Source organism: Phyllostomus discolor, chromosome 1, assembly GCF_004126475.2.
Source record: "Phyllostomus discolor isolate MPI-MPIP mPhyDis1 chromosome 1, mPhyDis1.pri.v3, whole genome shotgun sequence".
NCBI classification, from domain to species: Eukaryota; Metazoa; Chordata; class Mammalia; order Chiroptera; family Phyllostomidae; genus Phyllostomus; species Phyllostomus discolor.
Window position 1 is genome coordinate 34,014,089 of NC_040903.2, and position 25,868 is coordinate 34,039,956.

At 41.6% G+C, this 25,868-nt stretch overlaps 2 protein-coding genes and 1 pseudogene across 2 annotated transcripts in view; 1 reads left to right on the plus strand and 2 right to left on the minus strand.

Moving 5' to 3' along the window:
- Positions 1–8,097: 8,097 nt before the first annotated feature.
- On the minus strand, positions 8,098–25,521 carry NOA1 (nitric oxide associated 1). Its single transcript, XM_028507808.2, has 7 exons — positions 23,638–25,521; positions 22,603–22,767; positions 21,483–21,688; positions 17,220–17,351; positions 16,155–16,271; positions 13,277–13,397; positions 8,098–12,588 (listed from the first exon to the last, which is right to left on the minus strand). Exons 1-7 carry the CDS (start codon positions 24,785–24,787, stop codon positions 12,377–12,379), a joined length of 2,103 nt encoding a protein of 700 aa, XP_028363609.1. The 5' UTR covers positions 24,788–25,521; the 3' UTR covers positions 8,098–12,376.
- Positions 12,603–12,784, minus strand: LOC114493476 (annotated as a pseudogene).
- Positions 25,397–25,868, plus strand: part of POLR2B (RNA polymerase II subunit B) — a 41,476-nt gene continuing 41,004 nt past the window's right edge. Inside the window, 1 exon segment of the mRNA XM_028507806.2 lies at positions 25,397–25,580. Coding sequence (XP_028363607.1) covers positions 25,562–25,580 — 19 coding nt within the window. The 5' untranslated portion in view covers positions 25,397–25,561.

The following is a 25,868-nucleotide window of genomic DNA, read 5'->3' on the forward strand; positions in this document are numbered from 1 at the left end:
GGAAACATACATTTGCTGCTTCACTCATTTATGCCTTTATTGGTTGCTGCTTTGTGCCTTTATTGGTTGCACCCTGACTGGGGGTTAAACCTGCAACCTTGGTGTGTTAGGATGATGGTCTAACAAACTGAGCTCCCCGGTCAGGGCTCAAAATAGTGAGCTTTTAAAGTAGTGTATGGGCTTTGTGTCTGTATTATAATCTTCAGAGTGAGGATGCTTTTATGTTCACTGTTTTATTCAAGCACCTAAAACATTATGTGGTCTTTAGTAGGGCAAACAGTTGTTCATTGCTTAGTCCAAGAACTGTGTGTGAGGTGTGTTTGTCTTTGTTTTCGCTAATCAGTAGACAGTTTTACTGAACTTAAAAAATTCTTATAATGCAGAGATCTTCTGGTTCACAGACAGATTAGGGTATTTTTCTGGATGCCTTAACATTTATAGTCAAGGAGAGTCAACCCAAGTAGTAGGAAATAAATCTTAAAAAAGAGACTTACGAAACATTTATTGAGGAGGTTTCAAACTTCTAGAGAAGATGCAGGAATGCTGCCCTGAAGATCTTGTGTACCCTATACTTGCATTCACCACTCATTTGCTTTCTATATGTATTAAGTATTGCTGAACCATCAGAATTCCAAGAATACCAAGGATAAATTCCAAGAATACCCCTTCATCTTTGAATATTTATTTTAGTTTGGGTCTCCCTAAGGATAAGGGCATTCTCTTGTACACCCATACTGTAATTAATCAAATTCAGGACTTTGAAGGTTGGGGTAGCATCTAATATGCAGTCTGTGTGAATTGAGCCACATGTCATGTCAAAATGCTATACCAATCTCCCTGTTCCTAATCACCCACAGCATTCAGCTGTCCTCATCTCTTCAGTTCAATTTGGAAAAATTCCTTTTGTCATTAAGAAGAGTACATGTCAGCTGTTTAAAGAATGTTCCTTAATTTGGATTATTCTAATTGTTTCCTCATGCTTTTTGTTATGCATTTTGTCAGAAATACTAAACTGCATCAGTTACATAGGAAGGCACATGATGTCAAGTTTGTTCCATTATTGCTTGTATCTTACTTGGTTAAGGTGTCCACCAGATTTCTGCACTGTAAAGTTGTTTTTTCCCTTTATAGTTAATATTCTGTGGGAGGATATATTGAAACTGTCTTATTCCCTAACAAACACAATGACTTTTGCATCTATTGATTTTTGCTTGACTCTATTATACCTTCTGTATGAGGTGATATTCTGCACATTGCCTTCTCCTGGGGACTCAAGTTCTTTTCGTATGTGATCTGACAGTAATTCATTCACTTTATGCCAGTTCAGCCGGTGGGGGCTGCCCTTTCCAGCTCCCTTATGAGACTTCTTAAAGTCACTTAATATACTGAAGGATTCTTACTCGGGACCAAGTGCTTTGGAGCTGAGACATATCAAAATTTTTCTCTGCTTAAGTCACAACAGTATTATAAAATTTATGAAAGCTTGGTGGAATTTCTTGAGTAAACTGCGAGTGGAAATTTATTAGTGGTCAAGATTATACTACGAGAAGGGGCAATTTTCGAGAACAATAATTTAATGATTTTGAGACATCACACCTTTTTCTGTGCACTCTAGTTACATTTAAAATCACATGATGCATATACAACTACATTCTCAAAAAATTTAAACAAAATCCATCTTAACTAGCTTTTTCCTACTGATCTGTTTAACTCATTTTCCCCCCTTACTCATTTGTTTCTTGAGAATTAACTGCTGTTGATGGTTTACTTGTTACTGTTTACCTCCATATGTGTGCATATCGAAATGCATTATTTCTTGCTTTTAACATAAATAAGATTACCAATACCCTGCAATTTGCAAAACTCATAATTTGAAGGTCTTTGTCAGTAGTTAAGGACCTTCCTCATTCTTTATAGCTACTGTATGATGTTCTATAGTTGTGGGTTATTATGGTTTAATTAATTTCTTTTTCTGATATTGCCAGAATTTGTTGACAATGTGGATGTATATGAGAGTGGAAACTATGAAGTGTTTCAGAGGACCATAATTTCTTAAACTTTACAAGTTTATACTTAGTTTCTTAAGATTTGCAAATCCTTCAGATTTGCCAATAGTAGTCAAGTCTTAACACTTTATATTAAAGGTTTTTTTTAACATGGGAGATTATGTATTTGGAATATTTAATTTAGTGTTGTTTACAATAATGATGAGTAACATGTCCAATAACTAATGTTTAGCATAAATGTACCGCATTTTGCTGTGTATAATGTGCACTTTTTTGCCCAAGTTTTTTGAGGGAAAAATAAGGATGTGCCTTATACGTGGGCAGTACTAATTCCCTATCTATATAAATGTTTTAGTTTTTTTATTTATGCTTGTATGTTAAAAGTGTAACTCTAGAAAGCAATAACCATATCCATATGCAAAATAACACTGTGGAGTACGATAATTGGTTTTGTTTCTAAATATAAATAAAAATCGAATTTAAAAAAAAGATTTTTTTTCCTAAAAGTTTGGCCAAAAGTGTGGGTGATCATTATACATGGCAAAATACTGCAGTAGGGGAATAGCACTCTGGCACTTAACTAACATTACTGGGGTGAATGAATTATCCACATAGTGGTACATTAAATTACAATTTAATAACTTACAGGTCCCTACATGAGCATAAGCTACACCCATAACTGGAATTCAGTCGTGTCTAGTGGACCAGTGTGGGAAGTCCAGTGGGATCCTTATTTGCATGAGAGAAGATTTTTCTGACAAGATACAGCTTACCTTAAAAGTGAGAATGAGGCAAGTTTACTCAGCAAGCATGGGTCCTTGGAGTTAGAACTAGCCAAGGTAACTATGGTGATTGCAGTACCTAGAGTCCAGAGAAAGGCAAGGGCAGTAATGGTCAAGCAGTATGAGAAGCACAGAGAGCCCTTGGTAGGGACACTGATGAACGTGATAGTTTCATTGGTCAGTAGCAGCAGCAGTTGTGTGAGGAGACATTGCCTGTGGCTGCTCTGTGTCTTATGCACAGACGTGGGAAATTCCATTAAAGTGAGCTGTTAGGGAGGAAGAAAGTGGCTCATATAAGAGTGGGCAGGCCTTACTCATGAGCCATCTGGGGATCCCCAGAAGTAATCTGAACATTTTGCATGAGACTGGAGATCCTGCATTAGCATTATGAGTAATTCTAGATCTACAGAACCAAGCATTATTTTAACCACATTAGATTAACTATTAATCCCCTTAACACGCCTAAGAAGTAGGCTGCGTTCTAAAGATGAGTTGCCTGATGTCACAAGTAGTAAGTGATAGGTCTGTGCCACATGCATACTGTTTTTCTGATTAAGTGAAGGATATAATGTGGGGAAATGGATGCTAAAATAAAAGAATAGGATGGGTTTAAGTCTAATCTGAATGTTCTTAACAAGGTTAATGCATTAACATGATATGGAGGGCACTCTGCTAAATAGTTTATATTTACTAAAGACCTTAAGAAGTTTGCCAGCAGTAAGATTAATTGTACCTTTTTGAGATAAAAGTACACATAAAACAATTGTGCCCTGATTCTATTTATGCCTACAACTGAGTATAAGCTTGCATTTTTAGATAAGCTGCCTTGTTCATTATGTAGGTAACTATTTGAAAACATTAAGAATTGGATTTACTTGAAAATGTCCTTGGCCCTTGGACCTTCTGAGCCTGCTATATTGTAAGCCTTGGTATTTGTCCCATCTGATCTGTTAGAATATCACTTGAGTTGTGGATACTTGCAGGAGGTTCATGACTCAGTCTCCCAGAATTGATAGGTTGCGGTAGAGACCTACCTTAACAGGACATCTAGACACAAGGAAAGGTGAGAGCAGCAAATACCCTTGACATGAATGCATATCTGCTTGTGTGGTATCCAGCGGGCAGAGACAAACACACCTACCAGCCTGTAAACTGCACTAACGATGCTGGAGTTTGGGCTGATAAGCTGAGGGCTTGCTGGCAAGCAGCCCCAGGTCAGCTCACCCCATGCAGAAAAAGAGGCACAGATTTATTTTAGGGCGTTGGTCTAAAGTCAGTGAACTCCAGAAGAAGGACCCCTTGTGGAGATAGACCCCCTGGACTTGGGTCGTATGAATGGAAATGTCCTTTACAGTAGCGTCTGGGAAGTCAGAGTGTTTGCCCTAAGGCTTTTGCAGGTCCCCAGATCCCAAATCTTGCTCAAACACTGTCAGTTAAGTGGCCTTTACAAAGTTAACAATTCTGTAGAAATATGAAATTCATAAAGCTTTTAAAATGATGTTACAACTTTGTACTTTTTTTTTGCTTTTCATTTTTATGATGGTTTTCACATTAACTGGTGGGGATAATTCAAATAGTTTCTTTTCAGGTTTCAATGTTTTTTTAGAGTCAAAGTTTTGAATGTGTCAGTAAATAGGATAGTGGTGGTTGAGGAAGCTAGATGAATATACATTTAGGTTTGAATGGATATTAAGGGAAATGTGTGCTACTCTTTCTGGAATATAGTTGAGAAACGTGCATGTGCTGGGGTTTTTTCTGGTTTTTGATTTTTAAAAAGATCTGAAACTTGATTGCATTTATTTACATTTTTTATCCTTCAATGACAGCCCTCATTCAACATTGTTCTGTGCTGGTTTCAGATGTAGAGTGTAGGAGGTAGAGACAATCACGTACCCTACAGAGTGGCCCCCTGATACTTCCAGTACCCACCTGGCCCCAGACGTGGTTACTACATTACTGACTGAGGTCCCTGTACTATAATTTACAACTGTGACTGTTCTGTAACTACCAATTTGTACCTCTTAATCGCTTCACCTTTTCCACCCAACCCCCCTCTCATCTGGCACCATTTTTAACCTGTCTTCCTTCCACCCTCCAAGGTCTTTAAAGTGGAGAGGTTTTATTATTCTTTGATGTGATTGAATTGAAGGGCAGCAACCTAGGAATGCCCAAACTCTGCCCTGCCAATAAATAATACTACTTCAGGAGTTCCAGAGGGGAGCTGTAACAGTCAGAAATTAGTACTGTATCTCTAGATCCCCATTGTAAAATTCTAATAAAACACCGATTTGAAGACTGGTTTAGGCGGAAGTGGGACTGCAATTATTCTCCCCAGTCCCTGCTCCACAAGGTCCCCTCCTCCAGAACTAAGCCTGGACCCAGCATCCTCTGACAGGACTAGAATAGATGTAGGTGGGGATAGGGACGGATAGGAAAAATGCTGGCAGGTGGCCAGTGCTAAAAGGGTCTCTGAAATCACTTCTAACCCCTCTCCGTGGTTCGAGCCAGTACCTAGGGCCTCAGGATCTTTAGCTTGGATTCTTCCTCAAACCCCCAACTTTTTTCCTTGAAGAGTAAACTTTATTCCATTTTAAATTTACCAAAGTATTGGGTTGGCCAAAAAGTCTGTTATATTTTTCTATAAAATAAGACACATTTTTCATTTTTACCAATATGCTTATTGATTTGGATATTTTGAGTATGTGGGCTATCTCCTGCAATTGGCTTCTAGTGGGTAGAGGCCAGGGGCCTGCTAAACATCTTCCAATGCATCAGGCAGTCCCACAGCAAAGAATTATTTGGCCAAAATGTCAATTGTACCAAGAGACTTCACAAATCACTTTTGACTGATCAACTTTGATCAGTCACAGCACCTTCTCTATACAATGCACATATCTTTCTTTGCATTTCTGTTGTATATTTATCTTTCTTGAAATGGTAAAGCATAATATGGTGAAAATGCTGCATATTTTCCCCATCTTCAATATCAAAATAGCTGCACAAAAATTTGGCAGTTTTGATTTTTTTTTAAGTGGACACTGATATAACAACTGTCACAATGCAACCTAACAAAACTGTTTGAAATGAAGTTAAAGACAACTAAGCACTGCCAGAGCCATCGTACTGAAAAACTGTGACGGGTTTTTTTTGGCCAACCCAATAAAAATTGCACAGCTAAAAACAAAATATTCCAAAAAGATTTATGATGGAATAGAAACTTCACAGCCTCTCCCTTCCTCCTTTTCTCGTCACATAGCTGCTTTATGCATCTGTCTCCTGAGGTAAAGTTAGCATCATATTTCTTACTTGATAGGTTTACAGTGGATTCTCTTCATATAAGATCATTAGAATAGATAACATGTTATACTGCATTTTCTTCAAGGTGGATAGAAATGGCCACAAATTCTTTGCAGCTTTTCCAGTCAGCTTGAATCTGTGCTGACATTAGGACTTGCTTTGACCCATAGAAAGTGACAATATATGGCTTCTGAGCTTTGGCTTCCAAAGGCCTTGCAGCTTCTACTCTCACACTCTGGACTTTGTGAACATGCCACCTTGTGAACAAGCCTATCGGCCTCAACTAGTCACTTCAGGGTGAGACCCAATCAGGGGTGTCCAACCCACGGCTATGCATTGCCACCCAACCCCAAATTGTAAATTTACTTAAAACAGTATGAGGGTTTTTTTTTTTTTTGTAATTATGGTTGCAATGTATCTAATGTGTGGCCCAAGACAACTCTTCTTCCAGTGTATCCCAGAGACACTAAAAGGGTGGACACCCCTGCTAGGTAGAGTGGCTAATGGAAAAAGGCCCAGCTGTTAACAACCATCCCAGCTGAAGCCCCTGACATGGAGCGAGATCTCTAAATGCATGTCCTCAGCAGAACTATTAAGCTAAGCCCAGGTTATACTGCCAAACTAAAGAATGGGAGCAAATAATGTTTGCTAAAAGTCACCAAGTTTTGGAGTGGTTCGTTACTCAGCAATAGACATGGATGCACGCTTAATCATGCCCTCAATCTAGTTAATGGAAAAGAAGCATTTCCAATTAAACGAGAACTGCCCAGAAGTGACTTGCTCCATGCCAAATGGGGGAATTCATGGGTAAATGGGACTGTTAAGCATTATTTTCCTTTGTTGAACAGTTTCATTCAAGTTCCCATGCTGAAAATTTTCAACACATTTCTCAGAATTAGCTTTATGTAATAGCTTTATTCCATGAAAAAGACATTTTCCTTAGTGCTTCAATAAAACACACCTTTTATGTGTCCCTTTAAAGGAAAGTAGTCCCCATTTTTCTAATTTTCCATCCTGTTGAGTAACCATAGAGTTTAAAGTCAAAGGCAGTAAAAGAAGATAAATCTTTTTTTTAGGCCAAATGTTAAAACTGGAGATAATAGAAAGTTTTTAATCAGAAAACCAGAATGCTCTTTTAGTCAAAGATGTTAAAAGGAACAGGAAACAGGATGAGTGCTACAGAAGTAGAAGACAAGGCCATTTAAACAGATTCAGAGCCAAACTAATTTGTTTTTCAGGCTATGTGATTTGTGAGTGAATAGGGACCACTTGTTCTGATCCTATGTCACTAGTAGGGCCAGGGTTAAAAATCAGATTCTGTTCTCTGATAGTTTGGTGGTGTAATTCTTTAGATGCTTGCATTCCAGATTTCCTGTGTACCTTATTTACTGTTTTCTTAATCAGAATTGTGGGTCAGGATCTCCACTCATGCTGTGATCTGTCCGTGGTACTTGGAAAAGCTCACTAGCAATGTGAAAAGCTTCCCAGAGAGCCATAAAAGCACAGTGAATTTATTTAGTTTATTTTTATTCTTTTAAAAGATTTTATTATGCTAAGAGAGAGAGAAAAGAGATTGATGTGCAAGGTAGGTTGCCTCTCAGCGGCCCCCAACCAGGGACCTGGCTCACAACCCAGGCATGTACCCTGACGGGGAGTCAAACCAGTAATCTTTCAGTTTGCAGGATGACGCCCAACCCACTGAGCCACACCAGTTAGGGTAAACACAGTCAATTTAAAGCTACCTGAGATGGTAAGACAGCGTGAAAATCACACTGGGACATTTGTTTAGGTTTGGGTAGCATTGGTAAAGTAAGACTGCAAGGATGTATATAGCGTCTCATACATTTCACCCCTCCCAGCTCTTAAATATTTTAAAGGTAGAATTGTATATGGTAGGAATCAAAGAAAGCTAGAAAGACAATTAAGTAGCAGTGACACAGAGTTAACAAGAAACTGTGTCATTTCTTTTGGAGGTCTTCAAGGTAAGTTATTGTGCTCCCCCCCTCCCCCCCGAGATAACATGTTTCCCTGCTGAGGTTGAAAAGTTCTGGTGCTTAGACTTATGATGGGCTCTAGTACATAGAGGAAGTATGTATAGTGATTAAATACATGGGTGCTCGTGGGCTAGTTCTGTATCCTGATTATGGTGGTGGTTAAATGAACCTATACCAATATTATAATCTATAGAACTGTATATCAAAAGGTAAACAAGCCAGTTTCACTATATTATTAAAAAAAAACCCACATGGGTGTTGGAGCTAGACTGCTTGGGTTTGAATCAGGGCTCCATCACTTACTAGCTGTGTAACCCTGGACAAGTTGCTTGGGCATCAGTCACCTCACCTGTAAATGCAGGTAACAGTTCTTCCTGCATGGGGTTGTTGTAAGGATTCATTTAATATACGTACAGCACTCCGAATAGTGCCTGGCTCAGTGCAAGAGTTAGCTACTGTTACAGGACTGTGAAGAAATAAATGATAAGGTACATGGGCTATTGTATGACTAGAGCAACTATGAGTAGTCTGAAACACAGCTGATGTGGGGCACCACTGCCGTTATGCAAGCAAGGAAGAAACTCTAGAAAAGTGTAAATTCTGCTAAGCATATTTAAGTCTGCTCTGTTGCTGTTATCCAGGGAGGACATAAACTAGCCAACCAACCAACCAACCAACCAAATTCCCTCATTCTTCTAATTCATTCTCCTAATTGAATGTCTATTTTCCAGGGACATACTGAGAAGAAATTATCTTGGCAGTTTTTTACTTCCCAGATCACCTGATGATGTGTTCTTGAGCACATGTGTCTTTTTTGGAGGGGGGGGGGTGGCCTCAGTTTTCTTAAATTTACTGTAGCTATAGGCCAAAGGTACTGATGATGTCTGTGATTAAGCATCATACCTACTGAATCTATCAATAATAATGTTAAGTCCGAGTACATTCTTCTACTAGGTTCATTACCCAGAAGATAAATTCTGAGAATTATTTGGGAAGTAAAAGGAAGCTTTTGAAAAACAGAGTTTCAAGCGATGGGTGTTTTAAGGATGGTCTAAACATATACTTAGAAATATTCAGAGAGTGAAATTCCTTGACTAAATGGATGCTCTTTGACAGGAAGGGGACAAGTGAGGCATCATTCCTGTATGATGTTCAAGTATTAATCTTGAACCAGTTCCTTGCCACTACAGGCCACTAATGGGGCAGACAACAATGACAAAGAGACATTAAGAGTAGGCAGAGGTGCTATCTATTCAATTCACATGACTCTGAAGTCTTGTTTTTAATGTTTAAGCATTACTCTTTGACAGTTGAGGGAAAACAATCCCCCTGGGAGGAGGAAAGCAGCCAAGAGAAAATGGAACAGTCTGAGAAAGAATGGAAATGATTCTATTGCTCCATGAGGCAGAGCCAAGTGGGAGGGCAGCCAGGGTAAATGATCAGAGGCTGTCTACGAAACAGCTTGCCTCGGCGCTGGGTGCCTACCCAGTGAAGCAACAACAACCCTGCCATGGCCGGGACAGCTGAAGCTCCAAGTTAGTCATCTGCAGGAAACGTCTTGAGCTCCCTTTTGCAAGAAGTGTCTGAATGATCAAAACACACAAGCGCACAAGATTGCATCTGCACGCCACTTCTCCTTGGTCATGGGAAGTGTTGCAAGTAACATAAATGCAGACTCTGGGGAACTACACAGTAAAGCCCTGGTGATGGGTACAGCTTGCTGTTTATGGTGACCAAAAATACAAAGTGTGTTAAACTGAACTTCGTCTCAGCAACTTTGGAAAAAAAATGGTGCTGTTTTAAAGAGGAGAAAAAAGGTGTAACTTTTAAAAAATAAAACCTAGTATCACATAGAAAGTAAAAAGCCCTTTAAGGGCACATGCTTTGTCTTTTTAGGTGTCATGAATACAAAAGAAGTGACATACCGACCACCACAAGGCTGCAGAGTCAAGTAAACAATCTAGTATAAACTTGCTTAATTGTTTCTCACCATTCAAAACAACTTGTTCTGTGGAAGTGAGGGGGCTGTCCTGCCACTTAGCCATTAATTTGTCCTCTTTACCAGCTCCTGCAAGCTGCCATGTGTAACTGATTACTGATTCAAGGGAAGTCTTTATACTCAGATTAATGGAGTAAGGAGCATCAGTAAACTAAGACTCAGAAACCAACTTTCTTAAAGCAAAACCCACTGTGGAACAGTTGAATAGGCCAGCAGTGATCCTGGGCTGCATTAGGTTAGCAGAATAGGAAGTAAATTAATACCAGAGCCTAGCAGAAGTCCTCGGCTGTCTAAGCATGCAGTGTCTTTTTTGTGTGAGAGGTGTTGGAACCACCCTTTCCTTGCTTTCCTGCTTTTTTACTGAGAATCGTAAAAGGTTAGGACTGAGAAAAACCTGCCATTTCCTCACTTTATCGGTGAGAAAATGAAGACCCGAAGAAATGATTAATGTAACTAGGGAAACTGAAACTTAGTAAACTGCGCTGTTTAAAACTCCTAGCAAGGCACCTTGGGGCATTTTTAGATATGCCTCAGTCAAGATGTACGAAACAAAAACATTGAATTTTAGAGGTAAAAGAGACCTGGGAATATAAGTTGTGAATGTTAAAACATGGAATCTTTGTTAGGCAAGAGGCCTAAAAGCCTACAGAGAAGACAAGGGAGAGCTCTTCTTCCTAGATGTATTGAGAAGTTACTGGGGTACTGGCAGCATCAGTTTTTAGGTTCTGTATTTTCTGTACAAATGCCAAATTTACCATATTTCCGTCATTTTTTTCCTAAAGAGTAGGCCTAAGCTCCAAACTTGGAACAGTAGAGAAAAATATAGTGGCCACAATTTAACTTTGTAAAAATAATGGTATTTCATTGTCCATAATGAAAACCTAGAAATCAGTTACCAATTTGAAGTTGGGAAGCTACTGCCCTCTAGAGGGTGAGTTGAGAAACGTTAGCAGTACTGTTAGGTTGCCATAGTGACTGCCGGAGTGGGGGAGGGGCGACCGGCCTTTATTATCTGGGAAGAGGGACGCCCTGACACACTTAAGTGCAGTTTTAAACATAAAAAACTACCTTCCCCAATATGCCAATAGCATTCACTTTGAAGCACGATGAAAGCGAGATCTACAAAGTTTTTACAAGTTGCATTTATTCTAAGAGGACTTAGTGAGAAGGGGGCTAGAGGGTACACATTGACAGAACAAAAGTTTATGCTGCCCAGGCTGAGTAGCTCAGTGGGTTAGAGTGTCTTCCGATCCTCTAAATAAATAAGTGGAACACCAGATCGACGTTTCTCTCTCTCCCTTCCTTCTCTCTAAAATCAATAAAATGAAATAAAACAATTCAAAGTAGTTTATGTTAAACCTGAGTCTAGAGGAACTTCCTGGACCTGACTGCATTTCAGGCCAGCTTATCCTGCTAGCATTTTTCTCAACTTCTGGCAAGGCGCCTGGGACTTGACCTGCCAATTGCTCATTGTTATGTATTCATCTAGAAATAACAAAAGGTAAAAATCTCTGATTGATGTAATGTTACACAGTGTATACAGATGTGAAAATGGTTAATTAAACTCTCTGGTAGTTGCAGAATAGATTATGGATGCTAACAAGATGTAACTTGAAACCTTTTTACCTAAAATTTCAAACACTTTTAACTCCTGTAAGGTAAACTTCTTTTTGTTCTCCAGTGTTCATTCTCCCCTTGTCTTAAGTGCTAAAGATCTGAAATGGTCCCTACTCCCCCGCAATCTCCCAGCTTTTTGTGGGTGGGTCTGGCCATGTGACTGCTGACCAATGGACTGTGTGACATGATGTATGCACCTTCAGGTTCTGCCCCTTCTTTTAAACAGGGAAGCTGCTTGCTCTTCATCGCCACGCCTCCCCCCTCACTGGGAAAGGATGGCCACGTGAGCAAACACCTGCCTGGAGAGCGAAGCCATGGAATGTTCCACCAGCTGGAACCCTGGGCTACCACACGGTGCAGAGCCACCTACTCATGTCTCTCTTATTTGGAGAAATTGATTTCCCGCCACTTTTTCATTTGCCAATTGCTAAACTGTCCTCTCAAGTAGACTGCAAATAAGAAATGACATCTGTTCTCAATAAAAAAAAGACAGTAGTGAGACACTTGAATGTAGCAGAACTCCTTTTTAGGTATACAAGTATTTGGGTCACACATATGTACACACCCTACAAGAAAACTTGTATTTACAAACTGAGTACATTACAAATAGGCACAGTTCTGAGCAGTAACAAATTTAGCTGTGTAGTTTAGCTAGAAGATTCAGCACGAGCAAGGTCAGCTTTATATCTTCATCTGTTGTTTCTTCTTCCGCAGATTGTACACCAGGGAAGGAAGCTTCTTGGTTTTGTAGGCCACGCTCCTCTTGATGCGCTCTCCTTTGACGTTAACAATATGGGGCAAGAGGGGGGGCCGGACTGTCAGCGCTGTTCCTTGAGGTGTATAGCCTCGGAGATGTAGCCTGTCCTTAAGCTGAGGCGTTACAGCAACCCAACCTATGCAGGCATGTGAGAGAACACAAATGGTATCAGCAACTCCCTGCCCCCCTTTCCCCACTACCACACATCGTGCAGCGGGGTTTCCCACAGTGGGGGAAATCACAGGGGTCAGCTCATCGGGAGTGCGGTGGATAAGCCTCGCCCTGGGAAAACTTCCTTCACGATCACAGTGTCTCTCCTGCCAGGTACGTATGTTAGCAACTGTCTTACTGAAAACACTAAACCTGCCCTAGAAAGGTACATCAGTGGGTTAGAGGGTTGTCCTGATATGCCAAGGCTGCAAGTTTGATCCCCGGTCAGGGCACATACACAAATCAACCAATGGATACAGAAATCAATGGAACAACAAATTGATGTTTCTCTCCCTTTGCTCTTTCTCTCGCTCTAAAATTGATAAATAAAAAATTCTAAAAAAAAAAAAAGAAAAAAAGAAAACCACTGAATTAAAGCTTAAAATGGAGCACTGAAGAAGGCTACTGTTCTCCTTCACTCTATTTTTTAAAAGAGCACATGATGCATTTGTGAAAAGGTACAAATTTATTTTCAGAGTAGGTTGCATTTATGAATAAACTAGTATATATATATACCTTAAAATACTCACCTTGTGTTGGTTAAGGCAGACTTCTACAAAAATATAAGAAGTCTACTTTATTCACCTTTAAAGAAGTGCCTGGTGTGAACTTACCTGCAGAGGAAAACTTGATGTCAGCCACTGCTTCAGATTCCCCAAGTCCTCCTTCTAAGGTAATGTCTTCAGCAACAAGCGGAGGAAATTCCGCCATTCGTTCTTTTCCACCCATTGGAACCTTCCGTGGGGATAAAACGAAGATGTTTGGAAATGGAAATTCAAATTAAATTCCCCGTAACTCTAACATTAATTAAAACACTGATAATTCTGTACAGGGATCAAGAGTAAAATCCTTTTAATCATTAACTGTTGGAAAAACCCCAAAGCACTTCTAGGCCAAATGAGAAGCACAGCAAGCATTCAGTTCCCAGTGCCGGGGGCCACGTGTGGGCGGTAACCTGCTGATAGCAGAATCTTGCTTTATGAGTTTGCACTGTTTTTACAGCCCTCCATAAAGCCTTATACTGAGTACTGTTGGGCGATTAAAGGAACATCTTTCCAAATACCTTCGCTCTTAGAAGCCTGGCATCCCACAAAGATTAACCCCTGCCTCACGACAAGCCAAGGGTACATATATAAGATACAGCTTCTATGTTTACAGATGTTTCCATGAATTGGAAGTGACTAGATAATAACTATTCATTAACAGATGTCTGTGTTTAGTACTAGGGACACAAAGATAGATTTTACAGTATGGTCTCATCTCCTAGGAAGATCAGAAGGTGGAAATAACATGTAAACAAATTAAGCAAGAAATGTGATGAGAGGCATATACTATGTGCTATGGCTGTGGGGGAAGAAGTAACGAATGGGTTTTGGTCAAGGAAAACATCAATGAAGAAGCAGTATCTCAGCAGTATTTTGAGAAGCAGGTAGAAGCTAGTGGAAAGTTATGCTGGGTTAGCATTCATGTATAGATACAAAACTGGAGAAGGGATGAGTTCAGGAACTGTAGTTTAACTGTCCAGGGTACGCTGTGTGTCTGTGCATTAGTGATGAGGCTATCAGTGCAAACTCCTCAGTAACGTGAAACTACCAAGGGATTATAAAGAGGAAAGAGAGCGGAGATGACGACAACCACCACCACCAACACCACCGTGACCTGCTCTGTTTGTACTTGGGGAAGATCTCTGCAGTGCAGGGTTTTCGACCTCAGCACTGCTGACATTCTGGACTGAATGGCTCTTTGTCAGGGGGTGGGGAGGCCGTCCTGTGCAGTGTAGGATTCTCAGCAGCATCCTTGGCATCTACCCAGCACCTACCAAGCTGTAAAAACCAAAATGTCTCTAGTCATTGCCCAGTGTCCTCTGGGGGCAAAGTCTGTGCTGGTTGGGAACCACTGCTCTTGTGGTGGGGGTAAAAACTGGAGGAGGGCAGTAAAAACTGGAAGCTGAGAAAATATTTAAGGATCTCAAAAACAGCGTAATGAAAGCAGATCATAGCTTGAACTCCAGGGCTAGACTCAGAGAGAAACTGTTTATGCCACACTGGGAGAGAAGACTGGAATTGCTGCTTTGGAAAGTGTCAGTGGTGTCCATCCCCCAAATTACACAGATACCTGGGGTAGGGCAACACAGAGTTCATGTTCCTGAGAGCCATGTCACATAAACCAAGGAAGTCTTCTGTTGCAGAAAAAGCAACAGATCCTATATTGCCAATTGCCTTTATGTCCCCACCCACTTGGCAAATCCTACAAGTCTCTGGAATATTAATTGTAGGGCAGTTCTTTCAATGGAGTTTTAGTTTCAGCCTAGCTTCCTTAGGAAATCCAGAGAGAAGTATTTGTATCTCAAGCCAGGTTAGTTTTTACCATCTTTGAAGGGCAGACGTATGTTTTGTGTTTTGACTTATTTTTGGTTGCATGAGTATGAATTAATGTTAAGCTACCTCTCATTGGATGTACCCAGTACTTCTGCAACTGTCACGTTCCAGCACCACCACATGACGTAGGTTCAACACAGAGAGGTAAAGGTGACTTTTGCCTAGTCACACAGTGTCATTCAGTGGTGGAATGCAGTGGAATTTGATGGCGGTCTGGCTCCTGTGACCTTAACCATTTTACAATACTCACTAGCCAACAGTGTTTACAGCATGTCTTGCTACAGAGCTGAAAGTAGTACCCACTCAGTTTTTGGCGAATTTGGTAAGAACAATGTCAGTGGCACATAAGGGCCAAACAGAGGCTCCAGAGGAAGGGGCATGAGGAGCAGGAGCGACCTCGGTTGTAAAGCAAAGGAATAAAGAGGACCCTGAGTTTTGTTTTTAGAGATGAAAGAAACCTTAACATATTTACAGGTTGAAGGGAGCTCGCAGAACAGCAGACAAAAGGTGAGATGTAGTCTATAGGTATCTGGGATTAAGAAGCTGGGAGGAGAGTTTTTCTGCCCAGGCCAGGGCTTCTCAGCACTGGCAGTACGACATTTTGGACCAGACAATTCTTTGTCATGAGGGGCTATCCTGTGCCCTGCGGAATGTTTAGCATCACCCTGGACCTCCACCTATCAAGATGCCAGTAGCATCTCCCAGTTCTGAGAAAATCTGTCACTTCTCTTCACTCAGCGTTATCCAATACAACTCTCTGCAGTGATGTGACTGCTGAGCCGTTGTAAAGTGGCTAGTGCAAATGACGAACAAAATGTAACATTTTATTTAATATTAAATTAATGGATTTAAACAGCCACATGCAGCTACCATATTGGAAAGTATAGTCTAGAGAAAACATAGCTCCGTAGCTATTCTAGGGTCCGTCCCACATCCCCTTTTTCAATAGGGCCCACTTCACTTTACAGTCAGATCCTCAAGGAGAACAAGGTGAGAGGAGAGCTAGCTGATGGTATGACAGAGGGGGTTCTGCTTTCTTAGCAGGGCTGTGGGGTGTCTATCATTGTGGTGTATGTTAACTTAACTATGCAATCACCAAAATGTGTCGCCTCACCTTGAGTAATGTGTGACCTGCATGCTTCTGGTATATGGCATCCGCCTTGTCCAAGGAAGTGATGTGCACAGGAAGGAAGTTGGAAGCCACAACTGTAAACCAAGCTGACTGACTTCCCTTCAGAAAGAAAGAAGTTATTTGGCACAATGAAACAGTTGCAAAAGCAGCACATTACATGATATAATTAAAAAAAATCAAGCTCCCTTTGTAAGTACTGGCATGGCAGCTGTAATTAAACTATATTAATGCCTAAAAATAAGGGCACAATATGTTAGAAACAGTGCATTTCCACAATTTATGTAAAACTATGATTCCTTACCTAGTCTTGTTTCATTTCATTTAAAGATAGTTTTCTTAAAAAAAAAAAAAAAGGAAATACTGTCACTTCAACTGTCTCTGAGTAAAGTTAGGTTTTAAAAAATTAACCTTCTGTGAGCTTGAAAGAAATATATGAGGGTTTAAGTGTGTAAGGCTAAATTTCCAACCAATTGTGGACAAACACAAAACCCAAGAAGTGTGCTAAAGGAACGGCCTGCAAGTAGCAAAAAGTGTTGTTGGACACGACCATGTTTTGTTTCTCTTCTTCTCCTTACTTGGCAAGACAGGAGCAATTCTCCAGATAGTCTAACCCCCAGGATGATGCTATCTCAGAGAATTCCAGACAAAAACCACATATACAACAGTATACAAATCCTGGGATGTAAAGAAATGTGGAATCTATTTAATACATATTAACTATGTACTTAAAAGGTCTGACCCGCGATTTCCATGGGGAACAAACACCACGGGGTAGTGGCAGTATCTTTTCTTAATGCCAGCTGTATAGGGTACTCGACATCCTAGTGAAGATACAGTTTTAAGCCCTACTACTGTATTCTTCCCCCATTAATTTGTCCTAGGTTTTTACAATGGGCATTTTGAAAAGAAAACAAAAAGAATAGTACTCAGTGCTCCATATGGTCATGACCTAGTTATCAACATTTTCCCACTGTTCATAAACCTGCTTCCCTAAAATAAATGCCAATACTAAGTTACTTTTTAATGGTACATACAGACTTCTCTTACCTGCAGGAAATCTATGCGGCCTATGGCACCCAAAAATAAAACCATTCCTGGTTTAAGCACAAAAGTTCTTGGAACAATGGCATGTGTTGGCAAAACAGTATTTACTTCTTTTTCTGTTAGAAGATTTAAAATCTGTGAAGCAAAGGGCAGATTTTATTTTTAGAGAATTACTTTTATTGAAGATATACTGGATTTACCTGTAAGATAAAGTGATGAAAAAATATTCCAGATTTCACAATAAACCAAAATATGTCGAAATTCGTTGCACATAAAATTTATTCATTGTTTCTGTCTAAATGAATCAATTTACAAATGCTCTATGCTTGTTTCACAAGTTAATCTTGAGTAATGACAAAATAGTTATAGAAGTATGAAACTTTCTTATGTCAGCAGCATCCCCCAAATGTCAAAATTGGCACGAGCTGAAAACACTGATGTTCCAGTCTCAAGATGGAAATCTATGTCCTCACCATCAAAGCTTCTAGAGGGCAGCAGTTTTCAGTTAAAGGTGAGGCAGTAAACTATCTTATATCCTAGTGGCCAGTGTGCCTGCATTAAATGCAAAATGGTCACAGCATTCTAGGATCAGGTAAAGAGCTTAAAGGACCTCTTCCTAAATTCTGGTCTTTAGTTTCCGTATTTCCCCCAAATACTCAGCAAAAATGAGAGAAAGTTATGAATCTTTTGGCTTCTAAGGATGAAGAAGGATTAATAGATTAGAGAAAATAGAAATGAAAGTCAGAAAGTATAAGATCTTTCTGGTTAGATCTAAGGAACTGACATTTGATTTAAAAAGGAAGAGAATAGAGAAGGTAAAAAAAGGGAAAACAAAATTTTTGTGAACTTGGCTCTTAAGAAAAATAATAAGAATGAAACTAGACCACCAACTTACACCACTATCAGAATAAACTCAAAATGGAAAAAATTTAAACATGAGCTGTGACATCATAAAAGTCCTAGAGGAAAGGAAAACAGGCAGCAAAATTCAGACACCCCATGCAGCAATATTGTCGCCTGTGTATCCTCGCAGGGGCATCCAACCTTTCGGTGTCTCTGGGACACACTGGAAGAGAAGAGTTGTCTTGGGCCACACATTAAATACACAAACACTAATGAAAACTGATGAGCAAAAAAAAAAAAGGTTTGAAATAAATTTACGATTTTGTGTTGGGCTGCATTCATAGCCATCCTGGGATCCATGTGTCCCATGTGCCACAGGTTGGGCACACTTGCCAGGGCAAGGGACATGAAGGAAAGACTAAAAAAATAGGACTATTTTTTTACAACATAAAAAGCTTCTGCACAGCCAAAGAAAACATCAAAAATGAAAAGGGAACCAAACATATGGGAAAACATTTTCCAATGACACCTGGGACAAGGGTTTGATCTCCAAAATATATAAAAAACTCATAGGACTCCACACCAGGAAGACAAACAATCCAATTAAAAAATGGGCAAAGAACCTGAACAGACACTTCTGCAAGGAGGACGTACAGAAGGCCCAGAGGTATATGAAAGGATGCTCAGCATCATTAGCCATCAGAGAGATGCAAATTAAAACTACAATGAGATACCACCTCACACTGGTCAGAATGGCTACCATTAACAAATCAACAAACAAGTGTTAGGATGTGGAGAAAAGGGAACCCTAGTGCACTGTTGGTGGGAATGCAGATGGGTGCAGCCACTGTGGAAAACAGCACAGAATTTCCTCAAAAAACTAAAAATAGAACTGCCTTTTGACCCAGTGATTTCAATGCTGGGATTCTACCCTAAGAATCCTGAAACACCAAGCCAAAAGAACCTATGCACTCCAATGTTCGTAACAGGACAATTGACAACAGCCAAGTGGGGAAACAGCTTAAGCGCCTATCAGTAAATGACTAGATCAAAAAACTGTGGTACATTTACATTTCAAACAAAGTAGAACCAGAGGCATGGAAACAGGGAACACACTGACAGCAACTGGAGGGGTGAAGCGGGGAAAGAAGGGGTAGGGTCTACTCAATGAATGGGTATAAATGACCCATGGACAGGGACAACAGTGTGGGGACTGACTGTAGGGTATGGTGGGCGGAGCAGGAGAGACAGAGCAATGGGGAAAAATTAGGACAACTGTAATAGAACAATAAAAAAATAAAAAAAGCATTAAAATGAAATATAATTCGTGTTGAAAACATAAAAATAGAAAAATAGTAAGGAAATTATTATAACAATAAAAACATGTGATACCTAGAGAGGCTCACAAGAAAATACATAAGGGGGCTGCAAGTAGTTTTCCCCAGGACATGTGTTTGAAAAAGCACAGTAAAGAAACTGCGGTAAAGAAACCACCTTAACACTTTTTAGACCCTAATACTTCCATTTTACAACAGAATTTCTTGGTTTGGTTTGGGAAACACTGATTTAAGGCCTCAAATAAATATATCGATAATCTGACACTAGATGCAAACTACCTTAAAAATCTTCAAGACCCTTTATACCCAATATCTTGAGGTCTCATTCTTCTGGCTGGAATATTTAGCAAATTCTTGCCTTTCTGACTATCTGACAAGAGGGTATATATGACTAAAGTAACTGCTATCCCTGACCTAAGTCTAAAATGGGAAAATGAGTTGAAGTTAAGGTGATAGAACATTATTAAAAAACAGTCCAATTACTCTGAAGTTTTTGATTGCTAAGGAAGGCTGGACATGGCAATAACTCTAGAAGGGAAAAAAAAAGATTCATATGATTCTATGTTATGGGTCACCAAATAGAACAGAATTCTGAGACTGACACTCTAATCCCCATGAGACAAAGCAAGGAAAGCACTTAAGAAATCAATGTTGTTTCTTTCACAGGGAGATACAGAGACAATTAGGTGAATTACAGACTGGTCAGTAACCAGATTCAAAGGAAGCTGATTAATGGACCTGTGGTTAGGCTGTATCCTGGACGCACACTTGAGTCAATGAATGACTTGGATGATGATCGAAACTGCAAATAAAAAGTTGTGAGATTTAATGAGTATGTAGGATATAGGCTAAATTTAACAAGATAGAATCAAAGCTGTCCAGGAGATACTGCTATTGGATTAAAAAGGCACTAATCCTATACTAAATTATTCTCGTAGGAGGGCACTTATACAAGAAATTTAGTTCTTAGTGTTATACTCTAAGAACAAAAAAAAAAATTTGAAAACATCCTGCAAAGAACATATATGCGTGGCCCATGGTCATGGACAACTGTGTGTGGATTGCCTGAGGGAGTGGGGTGGGTGGGTGGTTGGAGGGGGTACAAAGAGGGGAAAACTGGGACAATTGTAATCGCATAAACAATAAAACATAATTTAAAAACCCCACTAATTCTAATAAAGAATTGCCAGTAAAGAATGCTGTATTTTAAAAGCAAAAGAAAAAAGAAGAAAACATTCCGAAAAGGACCTGGGTTGATGTATAGTCTGTCGCTCAGAGAGAACATATGTACGAAATAAGAACAAATAATCTGGATTATATCAGCATAGTAAGTACTCACTGTTTGCTGGATGAACTAATGAAAGAAAAAGGCAGGGTGAGGGAGAGACAGGACACTATACTTTAAAATATTTCAAAATCTGACAAGAAAAATAGGTGTTACATTCATTCCACACAACTTTGAGGAACAATGAGTACAAGGTATAGGGAGATTGTTCAGCTCAATACAAAGAGCAGATGAAAGCCAAACAGGTTACCTTGGGAGGCAAGGCATCACTGCTGCAGTTGATGAGTCACTCCTTACTTTAGTTCAGGCTGGATGCCCTCTGATCAACAGGTTATAGAGGGACAGGCGGCTGGGCTGCAGTGAAATTTACGGAATACTGTTGTGTATGATGTGCACTTTTTGCCCAGATTTTTGAGGGAAATATAAGGATGTGCATTATACATGGGTATAATGATCACGTACCATGGGTAAAATAATCCCATGGATAATGAGCATAAAACTGTGGGTGCGCATTATCCACAGCAAAATATGGTATGATTTCTTTCAACCTCAAAAATCTGATTCTATAAATGTCTCCCTGATTAAGGCAAGAAGCATAATAATATAAGTAGCGTGTTAGCAGTGAAGCCCAACAAATGAAATACGGAACCTGATGGAATATAGTCATCCTTGAACCACTTCTATGAATGAGTCAAAACTGAGTCTAGAATGAAAGTGTACCTCTCTTCCTGTGTTCTATTTTAATAGGTAGACAGTATTCGTGCAGTTCAAAGTTGTTTCTAAAACACATCAAATACATACACAATTTTCCTTTGTAATTCCAGGGGTGTCATAAAACCAGTGGGCATCTTTCACATCTTGTGGGGTCAGATCTATTTTTTTGGTGGGTTTATCTGCAGCTCTAACAGGTTCATTTTCCATGTCAAAGGCAAGTGAATCAGCATCAAACTCAAAGGGAGCTTCATCCTTCTGCTCTTCTGAATACACGAATGTTCTTCCAACTCTTCCTAGAACAAGTTATATTGAAGTTATTAGTCACTCCTTTAAAGCCTTTGACTCTAGACAGATAATTCTTATGTTTGTGTCAAATAAGTTACTAAGACTATGAGCTATGAAAGTGAGATACAATGATAATAGCTTTATGTATTTATTTTTTTAAAAAAGGCAGCAGGAGTCAGACTCTTGTAAGGATCAAGTGTGTGGCTGGCTGTGTATATTGGGCATGGGGGGGAAGTATTGGAAATCAAACTGTTTTTAGTAAATGAAGGTTGAAAGGAAATACCAAGGAAAGGGGACCATCTGACGTAAAGCTGCTGCTTAGAGTCGACCACCTGCACTGGTCTGCAAGGAGTGGGGCTGCATCTCAGTGGGAATGCTTTTACTGCTGACACTGGCTAGGTGAGCAGTTACTATACGATTCCTTTCCTGGGTTTCCCCAATATCTACTCTCTCAATTTCCTCAGCACCATGAACTCTGGGTTTGCCTCTCAAGGGCCCTGATCTTCCAGAATGAGGAAAGTAGTCTGTCCCCGCAAAAACTGTGCTAGCCCAGACAGCAGTATTTCAGGTTGCTTCACAAAGACTTTTAGCATAGAGGCCTCGCCAGTGTGACTCGGTTGGTTGAGGGCTGGCCCCATAGACCAAAAGGTCGCAGGTTCAATTCCAGTCAGGACATAAAGCCTAGGTTGTGGGGTTGGTCCTGATTGGACCCGAGACAGCAGATCGATGTTTCTCTCTCTGCCTTCCCCTCTCTCTCTAAGGTCAGTGAGCATGTCCTAGTGTGACCCTCCCTCTCTCTTCCCATCCCTTCCCTTCTCTCTAAGGTCTGAGAGCATGTCTTCTGGTGAAGATTAAAAAAAAAAAAAAAAAAAAGAATTTTAGCATAGACCCCCTCAAGAGTTTTCCTGCAGAAGATGCTTACCTACTACATAACCATGCTTTTTTAAGAGATGAAGTTGATTTTGTTCTAGCTGACTAAGATCTTCTTCAACTTCAGATGCATATTTTTTAAGCCTTTTTTGCCTTTCAAACATTCTGTAAGGAGTTGGGTTGCAAATAGGGAACTTCAGTAGGTTTAATGTAGTACCTGAAATACCAAACAATGTATTTTAACAAAATTGCACAGCGGAGTAAGGGGAGGACAAGTAACATTTTTCGAAGAGCTACACACTGTCTTTGGGTACTGTGATTTATTTTACTTAACCTTTATGACAAGTCTCTACAAAACTACCCTTACTTCACAGATGAGGAAATGGGTTCAGAGACTGGCTCACAGGCTCAACCAGGATGTGAATCCTAAATCTGCAGGCCTGATTCTTTTTATCTTCACCACACTACCACTCTATATAAAAGACTGCTGTGTATAATCCAAGCAAAGTCCAGGGCAGAGAACAGTGTACAAAACTAAGTTAAACACTGGTTTCAGAGAAACAAATGAGGCAGTTTTGCCACATGTTAAATAAAGACAGGGTCACAGAAGGACCCAATTTGTATCTTAAACCCCCAAAATTGACATTTCTTCTCAAGAAAGCGACGTATCATATTGTGCCAGTGAATTATTACAATGTTAAATGTCTATAGTATACTGATCTCATGGGTAAACTTAAGATAGTGGAGGTAGGTTTAGAAAGTCAAAGGACATTCCAGGAAAACATACAGTAAAGCTAAAGGGAAACCTCCATGAGGGCAGGAACTGTTTTGTTGCCTGGCTTATCTATCTCCAATGCCTAGAACCGTGACTGGAACACAGAACTGCTCCATAAATATTTCTATTATTATTCCAAGCACTAAGCTGACACCGAAGACGGGTGTGACCACAAGAGAGAACTGTTAAGGTGAAGGCTCCAAAGGGTTCCTGACATCTCAGAAAACGAAAGGGTTTTTAGTAAACACTTGATATACAATTGTGTGAAAACAAAAACAAAAACCCGAAGGGGACGGACCTCCCAAGGCTCACCAGGCCAGGAGGAGATAGTGGCTCGGTCAATAGCCTCAGATCCCTTGGCGATGCAGTAATCTGACTCCAGGAGCGTGTTGAAGAGAGTGGACTTGCCAGCGTTGGTAGCACCAACGAGGTAGACGTTGCCGCGATATCGCCAGGAACGCTGAAGCGCAGAGATCAACTCTTCCACTCCATAGCCAGTCTTGGCGCTGATAAGCCGCACGTCCCGGAGTACAGTACGGGACCTGGCCGAATGATTTGAATTCTCCTCCCCATCTGGTGGCCCGCCCCTGCCGGGGTGCAGTGGTCCTCTGTGGCCAGGGGATCGCAGGAGCCCGGCGCGGGCACAGTCTTCCCACAGCCGCTCCCGGAGCCGCTGTAGGTAGCCGGGCGCGTCCTGGGGCAGTAGGTCCACCTTGTTCCCCAGCACGATCAGCTGCTTTGGGCCTACCAGCGCGGGCAGATCGGGAAGCAAGGAGTCAGGCAAATCGAGCAAGTCCACCATGTAAAGCACCAGGGCGGGCTCAGGCTGCCGCAGCGCAGCGCTCACCAACTCTAGGTACTGCTCGCGGCTCACCTGCAGGCGCAAGGCGCGCCGGTGGTGCACCAGTAGCCAGCACCGCTGGCACACGGTCCGCGCCAGCCCGCCGTCCGCCTGCGCCGCGGCGCTAAGGAACTTCTCGCTGGGCAGGTAGCCGGGCACGCCAGGGTCCTGGCAGTGCAGCTCCGCCCCGCAGCCCGAGCAGTTCAGGCCGCTGGGCGGCACCGTCGGGTCAGGGTGCCCCACGACCCTGTGCACCCGGAGGCTGTCCCGTAGCTTCTGCTGCCGCCGCTCCTCCCGCTGCTGTTGTTTCTGTCGTTCCTCCTCTTCCTGACGCTGCCGCAGCTCCCGCAGCTGCTCTTCTAGAGCCGGTGCGGGCTCCGGCTCCGGGACGTACTCGGGAAACAGAAAACTCTCCTCCAAGTCATCCCTTCCTTTGTAACCCCCACTCGCCGTTGGGCCACGAAGAAGCCCAGGTCCCAGGCCCGCTGGGTGCTGGGAGGAGGTGGCGACCGCGCATCGTGTCTGCAAGAGCGGCTCTCCGAGGCTGTGGCGCACTGCGGTGGGAGTGGACCTCCTAACTGAGGGCCAGAGCAGTCTAGCAGTCAAACGTGCAGGAAGCATGGGGAGCAAGGTGTCGGACAAAGAGGGTGGAGCCACGTGCGCGCACGCGCAATGGGGCCCGAGAGGCACTTGAAACCGGAGACTAGAGCCCGTGCTTCTGAAAGCTGTCTTGTCAGCCGCCAAAAGTCGTCTTCTCCTCCTCCCGCGTCTAATCCCGTAAATTCTCGCGATGAAGGCTCCGAGGTTTGCGAGCGCGCTTAACGCTGCGGTAAAGGTGCCAGAACCTAGGTTGTGTTGGGTGTACCGAAAGGGCTAGTGAGGGTTTGTCACTTTCAGGCATCTTCAATATGCCACTGCTGGCACAACCCGCCCTTAAGTAGCGCTTTAAAAGCGTTGTTTTTTTGTCTTTAAAGGCGCACAAACGAGAACATTAAATGCCGCGGACTCACGGCCGCAACTAAAACTTTTTATTAATAAGTATTGGCTTTTTTTTCAGATGTCATCGTTTGTGTAATACCGCTGGAAAACAAAAAAACCTTCCCGGGCTGGATCCGACTCTCGAACTGTAATAGTTGCCGCAATCTGCCTCCAGAGGCGGTAGCCCACAATTTGCGCCTGCGCAATTCTAACCGTGATCAAACCTCGGCCTACCATTCGCGCAGGCGTACATCTTACGTTAGCTTCCTTGTGGGTGGCCTCTGGCGGAAGACGCAGGGTATTCTGGGAACGCCGGAGGAGGAAGTCACTTTGTCTCACGTTCCAGGTGCCGGTGGTCGCGGTGTATTTTTCTGTCTGCGATTTCAAGAGTTAGGAGTTCGGGAACCGTTTGCCAATATGTATGACGCAGACGAGGGTAGGTGGCCACTCAGAACACACCGCGGAGACCCATCTAAGGAGGGAAATATGGGGAGCTGGACGAATTGAAGATTTGCGGCCTTCCCCCAATCCCGCCACGAAAGTGTCCCCAGTCGTGTTTCCCCTTACCCCAGACCGGAATGAAGCCGGGATTGCGAGAGGTGGAGGGTGCAGGGAGTGTAGCAGTAATGTTCCCGATCAGAGTGATATTGTTCTCTCCACTGCTTGCTCCTTGATGAATCAGTATTACCTTCCCGCATTTAAAAAAGCTGCAGAACCATAAGAC

Bases quoted from the DNA above. Each gene is read 5' to 3' on its own strand.
- NOA1 (XM_028507808.2), bottom strand. From the start codon at position 24,787: ATGCTTCCTGCACGTTTGACTGCTAGACTGCTCTGGCCCTCAGTTAGG. The intron at 22,768-23,637 runs GTGAGCCTTGGG...TTGGTATTTCAG, and splicing joins CACTATCTCCTCCTGGCCTG to GTACTACATTAAACCTACTG. The intron at 17,352-21,482 runs GTATGTATTTGA...TTTGCTTCACAG, and splicing joins GAATTACAAAGGAAAATTGT to ATTTTAAATCTTCTAACAGA.